Source organism: Drosophila rhopaloa, unplaced genomic scaffold (assembly GCF_018152115.1).
Source record: "Drosophila rhopaloa isolate 14029-0021.01 unplaced genomic scaffold, ASM1815211v1 contig_3, whole genome shotgun sequence".
Classification (NCBI taxonomy): domain Eukaryota; kingdom Metazoa; phylum Arthropoda; class Insecta; order Diptera; family Drosophilidae; genus Drosophila; species Drosophila rhopaloa.
In genome coordinates, this window is record NW_025335123.1 from 3,851,069 (window position 1) to 3,863,638 (window position 12,570).

The 12,570-nt window shown below is 35.9% G+C and overlaps 1 protein-coding gene across 1 annotated transcript in view; it reads right to left on the minus strand.

Annotated features, from left to right (window-relative positions):
• LOC108038463 (midnolin homolog) overlaps window positions 1-12,570 on the minus strand; it is a 37,819-nt gene that overhangs the window by 14,980 nt on the left and 10,269 nt on the right. The window contains exon 2 of the mRNA XM_044461414.1: window positions 455-542. Within this exon, the coding sequence (XP_044317349.1) occupies window positions 455-542 (88 nt within the window). The remainder of the gene's footprint in view (window positions 1-454; window positions 543-12,570) is intronic.

A 12,570-nucleotide genomic window follows, 5' to 3' on the forward strand; every position in this document is an offset into this window, starting at 1 on the left:
GATTAAAATTCCACAGGTAAATAATATCTAATCGTCCCATATTCATTTTTCACTTCAAATTAAAAAAGGTTTTTGGTATAAAAGAGAGTTTATTCGAAAGCGGCTTTAAATTAGGCTTTAAAACGGGGTCAGGGTTACAGCTTGATTTTTTAAAATTTGATGCCTGATATTTGGTTGAAACTTAGATTGCAATGATTCTATATCCAGTAAAAGCTTTGCCTGTTTGGTAATAATTTAACAATTACTAACTATTGTTGATTAAAAACCTAAAAACCACATTATTAATTGTATTTATTATATATTCCTCAAATATATGTAAATATCTATCAAAATTATTAACTTATTGAATTTAATTGTTTTAACCTAATAGGCTTATTGCGTATATTAAATTATAAACTTTATTAAAATCACTTTGTAATTTACGTTTTTGATTTATTGGATGTGTTTGACTTACCAATAAACCAGTTTCCACGTTTGGTATCAAAATTATCTTGGACCCGTCCATTAAGTTGTGATCTCTGAGCGAGCCATCCTGTAGTTCCCTGCAAGAAAGCGAAAATAGATAAAAGTTAGAACAGTGTAAGTGTAGTATTAAATCAATAAACGGTATTTGGCTAAGAAGAAAATACTCAATAAGCCCAAAATAGCTGAACAGACTTATAATAAAAAGGCCAGCTAAAAATGAGGGAAAAGAAAATTACAAAAATACAAAAGAGAAGTTGAGTAAAAGAAGGAGAAGTAGATAAAACAGTGACAACGAATTTCAAGTCGATCCAACAACCAACAAAAGGCGTGCGCCGAGCGTTTTTTAAATATGGTTGTTGTTTTTAGCTTCTCTCGATTCTCCACTTAACAGTACAGTCACACAAACAAACACACAATTGGGATTATATCGGCATTTTAATGGATAATATAATTAATTTGGCATTTGATTTGTTTGCTTTGTGGCAGCTCTCTCTTTATTTTCATCAACCAAAGCGTTTCGTGAGCGTTTCTACCGATTCAAAAAAAAATGCAATTTCCAAAAGAGGGGTTGGGGATTTTTAAGGCGTTGATTTGCTGCTGTCAGCACTCTTGAATGCGTAATTTCATTTTTAGCGACATTCAAGATAATTTTTTCAAGGAATCGATATACACGTTTCAAGAGCAACAATAATATACACAAACAAATCGATGATTTAGGACATTAAGAAGGATTTTTAGAGGGCACAAAATAAAAACAAATGGCATAAAAAGGCAAAAAGCTTTAGTCGACTGGCCTGACCATAACGAGAATTTGCTAAACGAGAATTTTAAGGCGTTCAGGTAAAAAATTAAAAGTTCAAGCACTTTACAGGTTTGTCACATTGGGGCCAGTTGATTTCCATTCCATTTTTTATTCTGTTTTCTGTTCGTTTTATTTTAATTAATTTTTGTTTTTACTTTTTCTCTGTAATTACTGCTTTTTTTTTGTTGCCGGTGGAGTGAAACAAAGTCAAAAGTTAAACGCTTTTGACACTTTTCAGTTTCTGAATTTCAATTGTTTTCTTCTTTCTTTCATTTTTTTTTGTAATTTTTAGGCATTGCATTTCGCAGGTGTTAAGTGAGACAAAAACAGCAGTAGCAGCAGCCATAACAAAACGGCAACAGACTGACGAATAAACAAACGAGCATACAGCTGCTTCTTATTTGTTTAATTCCGTTTACTTGGTTAATATAAATATGAGAAACCGAAATCGAGAGGGTCTCGCTGGAGAATTAACTGCCGCAAGAATTGTTTTTCCATTATTTGCATATTCGTATGTGCAACGCACGCTGAATTACAAAAGGGCGAAAAGGGCATTCGGGGAATATTTGTATATTACAAGCAGTTGCGTCTTGATTTCAAGAATTACGCAACCCCCACTTTTTAAGTTGATTATCAGATACGTTGATATCAGAACAAATTATAACCTAATAAAAACTGGTTTTAAAACTTATACTACTTGTGTAATAAGTTTCAAATTTTTATAGCATTTTTTATAAGAATTTATAAGTTATTATTTAATATGTTTAACGACAACTATATGAAACAATATATTGTTTATGCGTTTGCAGTTTCTTGATTTAAAAATATATATATTTCTTCACTTATTTCATTATATATATCAAAAAATGTTAATCAAATCACTATTAATATTATACAAATTAAATTTTAAAACAAGAAAGGAAAGCTAACTTCGGGCGGAGCCGAAGTTGATATACCCTTGCAGAATACTCTTGATATTATATTCTCCAAAATTATTCATATGATGCATTCTTAATACTTATAAAATATCCCAACTTCCTAACTTTAAGAACACCAAAGTTATGGCATTTCCGATCGTTCAGTTATATGGCAGCTTTAGGATATAGTCGGCCGATCCTTATGAAATTTGATAGGTCGGATTGATTGGCCAAAAATAAAAGCCATTGAAAATCCCAACTTCCTAACTTAACAAACACCAAAGTTATGGCATATCCGATCAATCAGTTATATGGCAGCTATAGGATATAGTCGGCCGATCCTTATGAAATTTGGTAGGTCGGATTGATTGGCCAAATATAAAACCCATAGGAAATTCCAGCTTCCTAACTTTACAAACACCAAAGTTATGGCATATCCGATCAATCAGTTATATGGCAGCTATAGGATATAGTCGGCCGATCCTTATGAAATTTGGTAGGTCGAACTAATTGGCCAAATATAAAAGCCATAGAAAATCCCAGCTTCCTAACTTTACAAACACCAAAGTTATGGCATATCCGATCAATCAGTTATATGGCAGCTATAGGATATAGTCGGCCGATCCTTATGAAATTTGGTAGGTCGGATTGATTGGCCAAATATAAAACCCATAGGAAATTCCAGCTTCCTAACTTTACAAACACCAAAATTATGGCATTTCCGATCAATCAGTTATATGGCAGCTATAGGATATAGTCGGCCGATCCCGGCCGTTCTGACATATATACTGCGTGCAAAGGAAAGAAGGGTGTGTGCAAAGTTTGAACTCGATAGCTTAAAACAGAGACTAGTTCGCGTAGAAACAGACAGACGGACAGACAGACGGACAGACGGACATGGCTATATCAACTCAGGAGGTGATCCTGATCAAGAATATATATACTTTATAGGGTCGGAGATGTCTCCTTCACTGCGTTGCACACTTTTGACCAAAATTATAATACCCTCTGCAAGGGTATAAAAACTAAAGACGTATAATAGTACGACAACTTTACAGATGTATCTTTAATTATACCCTTGCAGAGGGTATTATAATTTTGGTCAGAAGTTTGTAACGCAGTGAAGGAGACGTTTCCGACCCCATAAAGTATATATATTCTTGATCAGGATCAATAGGGGAGTCGATATAGCCATGTCCGTCTGTCCGTCTGTCCGTCTGTCCGTCTGTCCGTCTGTTTCAATACCGTTTGCGAGCTCAGTTTAAAAGCTAGCGATCTGAAACTTTCACAATCGTCCTAAAACATGTGTACGCAGATCAAGTTTGAAAATCGCCCCGATCGGACGTCTATATCCTATAGCTCCCATAGGAACAATTGGATATATCTTGCAAGAATTTATGATATTTCGCGCAGTGTAAAAGCTATTGACATTAATCTTTACAAATCGTATTTTTTTATGCATACCTTGATCAGGGTAAAAGCGCGTGGCGATCGGACGTCTATATCCTATAGCTCCCATAGGAACAACAGGGTAAAATCGGTTAAAATTTAATGATTTTTAGGATATTTCGCGCAGTGTAAAAGCTATTGACATAAATCTTTCCAAATCTTATTTTTTTATGCGTACCTTGATCAGGGTAAAAGCGCGTGACGATCGGACGTCTATATCCTATAGCTCCCATAGGAACAATAGGGTAAAATCGGTCCAAATTTGATGTTTTTCAGAATATTTCGCGATGTGTAAAAGCTATTGCTGTACATTTTTTCAAATCGTATTTTTTATGCATTCCTTCATCAAGGTAAAAGCGCGTGCTGATCGGACGTCTATATCCTATAGCTCCCATAGGAACAATACGGTGAAATCGGTCAAAATTTCATATTTTTTAGAATATTTCGCGCAGTGTATAAGCTATTGACATACATTTTTCAAAGTCTTATTTATTTACGCATATCTGGATTAGGGTAAAAGCGCTTGCCGATCGGACGTCTATTTCTTATAGCTTCCGTAGGAAAAATAGTTAAAGGCTGCGAAAGTATCCCTTTTTTCTATTTTTATATGACATTTTTGCAGTATAAAAGCAATTGACATTAAACGATGCAAATCTAGTTTATTTATGTATACCTTATTCCTTTCGCTACTTTTTCAGTTTTAGCAATTTCGGCAAAGTCTGCAAGGGTATTAAAACTTCGGCTTGCCGAAGTTAGCTTCCGTCCTCGTTTTTGGTATAATTTCAACATTCCCTTCACGGCAAAAAGTACAGTTGCCACAACAGCTTTTTTGGCCCTGAAGCAAGTCAGACTGTCATATACCAAACTATGAGCCAAACCATGTATAATTACACGTGTGTGTATGTACATTGTACATATTTAGATTTAATCAATGTCGGTCCTATATATAGACGGCGATGCATTTGTTTTGGCTAGCAACGCAGAGCGTTAAAGCCACAACAGAAACGAATAAAACCATGATCCGAAACATAAATCGAGCAATGGACAGTGGGAGGATGGGGTTTTTATGCCGAGGGGGGAAAATACCTTACCGACAGGTGGGCCACACGAAGGCGAAAGATAAAGAAAGGTAAGCAGCTGGGGATCAATTGATTAGACGCAGACTCCCCTTGAATTTTGTACGCGCAGCAGCATTAAATTACCTAACTTTATGCTTCATCAGAAAAAGAAAAAAGAAGCATCTTTTCGAAAAATAGTTGGTTGAAACCACAAAAGAAAAATCAGGAAAAAAGACAAAACCTAAAATCATTGTTAATCTACAATTGCAGCAATAATAGTGGTTTCGATGTAATGGTAAGAAGGGATTTTATGAATTCCAAACAATTAGAGTAAAATATTTAAAGTTAAATCCACCTATATTTATAATCGTTTTTTTATACACCATTAAGTATTTCATATTTTGAACTGAGCATTTATGCTCATAAAAAAATAAATAAATCAAAAATACCTAATAAAAATTATTTATTACTTACTGAGCAAAATGTAATATTGGTAGCAAAACATCTAAACTTGGCAAGATAAACAATATATAAATAATATATAAATATATAAAAAGGCATAATCAGCCATAGAACATTTATTAACATTTAATTTTCCAGATTGGAGTTACGGTTATATGATCAATAAGTTTTTTTTTTGTTAAACGATAAATATCACAAAAAGGAGATCGCGAAATATTTTGAAAAATGTTTTTCATCTTTAATAAAGATTTTCTTTATTTTGGGATGAAAATAATGTAAGTGAAGTGGCATATATCGATATCCATATAAAATAAGTGCATACATTTATAACCCTGATGAATAGTGCAGTTTCAAAACCTTATTATCGAGACTTTCATTTGAAAGCCTTATTTAAATATGATTTCAACCACAACTGCATGTTGCGGCGAAAGAAGGATAGAGAGTGAGAGCGAGTTGCGGCGAATTAACTGGCGATGCGGTAACAACAGCAACAGCAACAACAACAACAGCGGTAACAAGAGCAAACGAATCCAACAACAATACCAACGAGTATTCAACGAGGCGAGCGTTTAATGACTGCATGCATGATTGATGAATTGATAAGATTTGGTTAGTTTGGCTTGGCTTGGCTTGGCTGGCACGAAAAGTGAATTTGGGTCAGCGAAGGGGGCGTGGCACATCGACGGCGGCAGCAGCAGAAACAACAACAATCGCTGCTGTTGCACGCAACGTTCAACTTTCAACACTCACGCACACGCTCGCATGGAAACCGAAAAAAAAACAACCATAACCGAGAAACAAAAAACCCCCTCGAATCTAAACATAACGAATTTATTGCAGCTTTATCCAATTTTATTGTTTTCCCAATATGTGGGCAAGTTTGTCTGAATATTGCCGTTAAATGGAATCAATCCTGGCCAGAAACTTATTATAATTGTACTCAGTAATATCATTTAAAAAAAAAACTGCTTTACATATTCCTGTTGTGGTAAATAAATGTTTTAAATATATCTTAATTTCTAAAAATTATGTTGCGCCAATTTACTTGAAAAAGTAGTCCTTACTCTTAAAAATTCTATATATTTCTGACCTATTTATTCGTTAACATTTGATTTTTGGCAGCATATTTTTATACAATAAAAACGCGATACCCAATTTTAAATAAAAAGTAAATAATAAAATGAATTAAATTGTTTTTATTCTAAAATAAAATTATTCATTTTAAGAGGACGAAGAGGACTCATATTTAGTAAATGTATAATAAGATTTTAAATTATTTAAAAAACATTTTCCTCAGCGTTACGTAACGTAAGGCGGCGCATAACGTAGGAAACTGAGATTTTTCACCTCTGACTAGCAGCCACATGTTGCAGCTGCTGCAGGTGCCAAAACGAACGAAACTCACCACGGCGACGAGTAACGTAACGTAATGAGAGAGGACAAAAAGAGAAATTTATAATAGAGAGAGGAGCCGATTAAATGGGACTTTTTTTATTTATTTCCTATTCTACCAATATTTTTGATTACATTTTTTTCAATTCATGTGTATTTTTTTTTTAATTTAACCTCTTGGTTTAAATGACATTTGCAAATAAATTTTCTCCTGAAATTTCTATAACCTTTTAAAGAATATAAATTTCCGAATAACGTTACTAGCATTGTCCTAACTTTGTTATTTTTCAAAAAATGAATAAAGTTCTATCCACAAAGAGGGAAATATAAATTTGTTTGTGATTTACATAACATTTATAATCACATATCAGTATTTGATTATGATAAGTAAAACATTTCAAATCAATACTTTTGAACATTTATTTATTGTTAAAACTAAATAGGCAAATTTTAATATCTTTGCTATATATATGGTTTTAAATACTAGGCTATATAGACTCAAATTTTTCGAATCAAACTGGATTTCACGTTTTTTACGAAAACCAACAAAAAGGGGGTGTGTGTGCGTTTCTGCCGACGAGGTGTGGCTGTATGTTTGGTAGCAAATTGTGTGTGTGTTTTTGCTTAGGCTTTTTGTCTGCGGGGGTGTCTGTGCGACTATATGTCTATGTGTCTATATGTCTGCCTTTACGCAATAGGCAGCAGATGACGCCGACGACAAAAGCGACGCAATATGACGCGACGACGGCCAAAAGCAAAAACAACAGCAAAAACAACAAAAGCAACGAAGGCCAAACGAGTTGGCCCGGTGGTTGGGTTGCTGGAAAGAGGGGGAGTGGGGTCAGAGGGAGGCCTGACCCAGACAGACAGACTGGAAAACCCAGGCATAGATAATTCAGACATCAAACTGTACGACCAGAGTTAAAAGTTGAACGTCAGTCTGCAGACTTTTAATACATTGTACGCTCTATCAAAAGACCTCACTATAGAAAGCTATATTTTTAAATATTTCTTTCAACTACATACATTGTATTATATAATAGTTTTTTAATTTTACATACAATTCTTTCTCTATATATAAACAATTATAACTATTATCTAATATAAGGATAATGTAAACCAATCATTTACTGTATCATCGTGTTATATACTTTTTAGAGGGTATGCAGGTTTTTAACAAGCTGATATATTGTATTCTGTAGGATACCATAGAAACGTTAGGTTCAAATTTTCACACCATACAAAGAGTATTGTTTAAGTAAATGGTCTTTATCTCTGTTTTTTTGTTTAGCATCGAAGATTTGAAAGTTGTTTAAAAATTTTATTAGAAAATTTTTTAGTTTTATTAATTGGAAAATCGGACAATAGGAAAAAGTCCTAACAGCACCCTCCTGCGTAAAACCAGAAATGCCCCTATTGTAACCGAAGTGTAACCGATGAGAAGGTGGAAGCGTGACACCCGCAGAGATCAGGGGTTAGGATATGTGGTATGCTATGCTTCCTCCACGCTCTTCACACGATCTCTTCCTTTCGTTCTTTACCCGTAATTCCGACCCCCGAACCCCAACCCCCGAGATGTACATACATATATTCTTTAATAGGCCTTTGGTGGGGGCATGGCATTCGGCATTCGGCATTTTCCAGCTATGTAATTTCAAACCGGGAAACCAAGTGAATTGCCCTTTGTTGTCATAAAATTCCACCACCTTGCCGCATTGCACATACATATGTATATACACACATACATACACATACAATCGACTGGCGTTGTGTGTGTATTGGGCATGCTGCGTAAATTATCATGTTTACTGCCTTTAAAGGAGGAGAGGATGGTAAAAAGGAAGCGGCGAAGAAGGCCCAGGGATTGAAGAGAGAGAGAGAGAGAGAGCAGCGCACAAGGACTCTCGAGCCATCTCGCTCACTCACACGCTCCTTCTCTTTTGTTCCTTCACCAATGATGGTTTTGTAGTCAGTGGTACAAGGGTAAAAGCCTAAACAAGAAATACCAACAGAAAAAAACAGAAGGAAAGTTTGCTTCGTCAAGATGAACCTTATACCCTTCCGCAAGGCCGTTTATCCTTCTTCCACCAGCTTTTACTGCTCAAATTTAACAAAAAATAACACTAACCTGAAATAATCCTAGCCCTAAATATTCCCATATTAAACTTCATATGTATTTATTTACATTTAGAATTGTAGATATCACAGCTATAGAAGTGTAATAGTCCGACCGATTTATTTTCAAACTTTATCTGCTTTCACATTTCTTATTAAGAACATATATAATATTAGTTTCCAAAATGTCTTCTTCAACGTGGTACAAAAAACAAAACAGATTTATAATACCTTCTGTAAGGGTATAAAAAGTGAAGGTGGTGTGGAAAATCTCACATGGCACAGAGGAAAGAAGATGACAGAAGCAATGGGAAAACGAGAGAGCCTCGCATAGAAAACTGCACTGAGAATTGAAAATAAGTCCGAGATTTTCCGCCAAGCAGAGAGTTTTACCCAAGGGAAAACGCGTGGTCAGAAAAAAGGGCACGAAAAAAATAAAAGTCTGCGTTGGTGTGTATCTAAAAACAACAAAAATGCCTCCCAAATGTCTGGTCAACATTTTTGGAGCTGACAGAGGGAGGTATTGGGGGGTTGACTGACTGACTGACAGACTTTTCTCGACGAGTCAAGGACAACTGTACACACGCCCAACAGCTAAGCTAGCCAACATCTCTTTAACCAAGAGAATAAACAATTTCTTAGAAAAAATGCGAAAAGTTTAATAGTTAGTGTAATAAGAAACTATTTACATTTTATCATATGCAAACTAATTCAATAACATTCAGAACATGATTACTAAATAAAAAACATTAATGGCTTTTATTTAAAATAAGTTAAAACACTAAATCCAAAGAAGACTGACATTTAATGCTATAAGACAACATGTTTTGTATAATTAACCTGCATAAAAAACATCAAGCATCAAGCTTAATAATATTATATTAAGAGGTAAAATGTAAAGAAAAAATTTATCCAAACAAGCAAACAATTTAGGAAAGTTGTAAGGAATGTCAAAAACCCACTGCTGTGCAGATTTCAAAAAGAAAGATATGCCTTTAAGGCGATAATATCATAACATCTTATCAGGGGTTGGATATCTTTGCCGTAAATGCTGCTCCCCCGAAATTTCGGCTTTCCCACCCTTTTCGAAGAAGTCCAGCGGAACCAGAAACTCTCTCAACCGTTAAACGATTGCATAACCTTTTCTTTTTTCTTGCTTGGTCACTTGTTTCCATTTCCATTTCAAGTTCAATTTCGTTTTCGATCTTTCATCCCCATCACACGGAAATGTCAATCCGAGTTGAATAGATATAAATTTGATTCGTTCTATAATCTAGTTTCATATACACATAAGACAAGGCGCAGCCACGAAAATGTCATACAACTTTTATTTATATATCTTCTACTTTTTGCCATTTAATTTTCGGTAGATAGATAGATAGATATTTCATCGCTTTTGCGTGGATTGTTATTGTTTTCCTATTCGTGTTTTTGATTCATTTATTTATTCGATTGCTTTGTTTTCATTGCCCATTTCGCGATATCGGAAAAACAGAAACGCGTTAAACGAGAATAAGTTGAACGGCAGCGTAATCAGAGCCCGAATAATTTTGAACGCTGACGAATTATTTGCCAAAGATATGAGGAAGTATTTCTCATATTTGCTCGACTACTTGCGTCTGGTCTAGTGTGTATAGCAACAGATACAGAGATACAGCCCGCACAGCTGCAGATAGAAACGTGTTAATTAATAGAATTTTAGAGGCTTCTTTGCAGCTAGCTCCAGCTGTAGATACACTTTTTCGTGGGTTAGCAAACTACATGTGGTTAAGAGCCGGCCCTAAACTTCTCCATAGATATATGTACTGGTGCGAGGGATGAAGATACTACAAGTGAGACTTGGAGTAACTACGGGATGCAAGGGGTTGGGCAAAAAGGTGCGAAGAGAAAAGGTCTTTGCTAACCCGGAGACATCAATTTTTCAATTTAAGCAAATATTTATTCAATATAACGAACTATTACAAGTAGACTTCCAAGAATTTACGATTTCTTTAAATAACAAAAGAGAAGGAATCTATCTATCCATTATTTACTTAAGTCATCTTACATTGTCAATTTCTTGATTTATATTTTAAAAAGAAAATTTTTTAATTTTTGTCATTACATTTTGCTCACATTTACCTTGAACAACCTTTTTTTAAAATATACAATGTATTTTTTACCTTTAGCTCTTTCTCAAACTTGTACAATTAGCTCCCTTAAAAGCTCCTATTGCCCTGATGTTTCCAATTTTTAGTATAGATACCCGCACAGATACTAAAACATTTAGATCCCTATCCAATATTTCGGCCTGCACCACCGACTGGGGCGCTTTTTGTGGGGTTGAATGCAGCGGTTGCTACCCCTGAGGCTACTTTAAAGTCAACTAATCCTAACTTTGATTACCGAACATACACACACACTGTGGAGTTAGCAAAAATAGAGAACTCCCACATAGCCATAAAAAAGCGGCCGCCACAGCCTGGTGCACCATCATCAACACCAGCAACCACAGCAGCCACCACTTTGGCAATAAACGGGCAAGGGGCAAAGGGGCGGGGCACTGGGAAAGGGAGTTGGGAGATGGGAAAAGGGAAAACAAAAAACACAAATTTCCAGCCCAGCTTTCACTTGAGAGAAGCTTTTCCTCCTTCAGCAGCCGAAGCCGAACCACCCACATAGCAACTTAGGGTTGCAACCACCGACCGCCGCTGTTGCTGATGAGTTTCATTAATTTCCGGACGAAAAGCTGCACCACCACACCACAAGGGAAAAGGAAGCGAGCAGAAGGGCCAGGCCAGGCCAGGATGTGGGATTAGAACGCCCCTTTTGACCGAAGCTGGTGTTGACCATATGGTCTAGACCCGAATGCGGGAGACCCTTATCTCCCGATTGTATTTCGATAGTAGTCTTCACGAACACTTATTATTTCGGGAATATAAGTGGCATTCGAATTTCAACAGTTTTTATAGGGTTTACTTCTTAAATATTGGGGCTCTCTTTATCCAAAAGTTTTTTTTTTTAAAACAAACTTTTTGACTTTTGTTCGGTAGACTCATGAAAGTCGCACAAATTGCAGAGATAATGTTTTGATAAACAACGGGTATTATAAACAAAAAAAGAAAATAATAATTATAATCATATATAAAATACTCACTGCAAGCAGCTAAATGCTTATCGTAGTCAATAAATACAAAAAATAAATACATTTTAGCGCTAATTTTAAATTTAAAAATTGTTTTGTTTTCTTTTGAGATGAATTTATGTGAAAACCCAAATGATATCCTACTCCTCATCCGTTTTATCCATATATCCATTAACGTAGTATCTATTATTGAGTCGATACAAATGGTTATATATTTGTTAAATATACTACTCGCATAAACGCAGTATCTATCTGTGATCCAACCAGTGGGTGTGGAAGCATCATCAAGGCTGTCATCTGCAGTTTCACCAAGTAAAACCCACCCTCCAGCCACTCCCCCAAACGCCCCTTTTTGTTTTGGAGCAAAGACTACGGGGAAAACCTATCGGGAAAGGGTTGAGCTAGCCTAGCCAGTCAGGGAAAATCAAGAGTACGAGAGAGAGAGGCCTGAAAAATCGATGGCAACAGCTGAATCGCAGCTTTGTAGACTCAACACATCGCATTTGCATCCGCCCAGGGGCGTGAGGACCAGGGGGCGTGGCAGTGGGCGAAGGGGGATTACAGGCAGCATCCACAACAAAGACAAATTAAACAAAGGAATCAGCGAGAGAGGGGGGAAATTGCGGAGAGGATCGACGGCAGCAACAAACAACAATGAGAAATCACAGCAAGCGACTAAAAATAGCAAAAAGCAGCAAAGCAAAAGCAAAAATAACATCACGCCCCCGCACATTGAAAGTAACTCGCCCCCACACCCCTTTACAACCACCATACTCACCCACAACA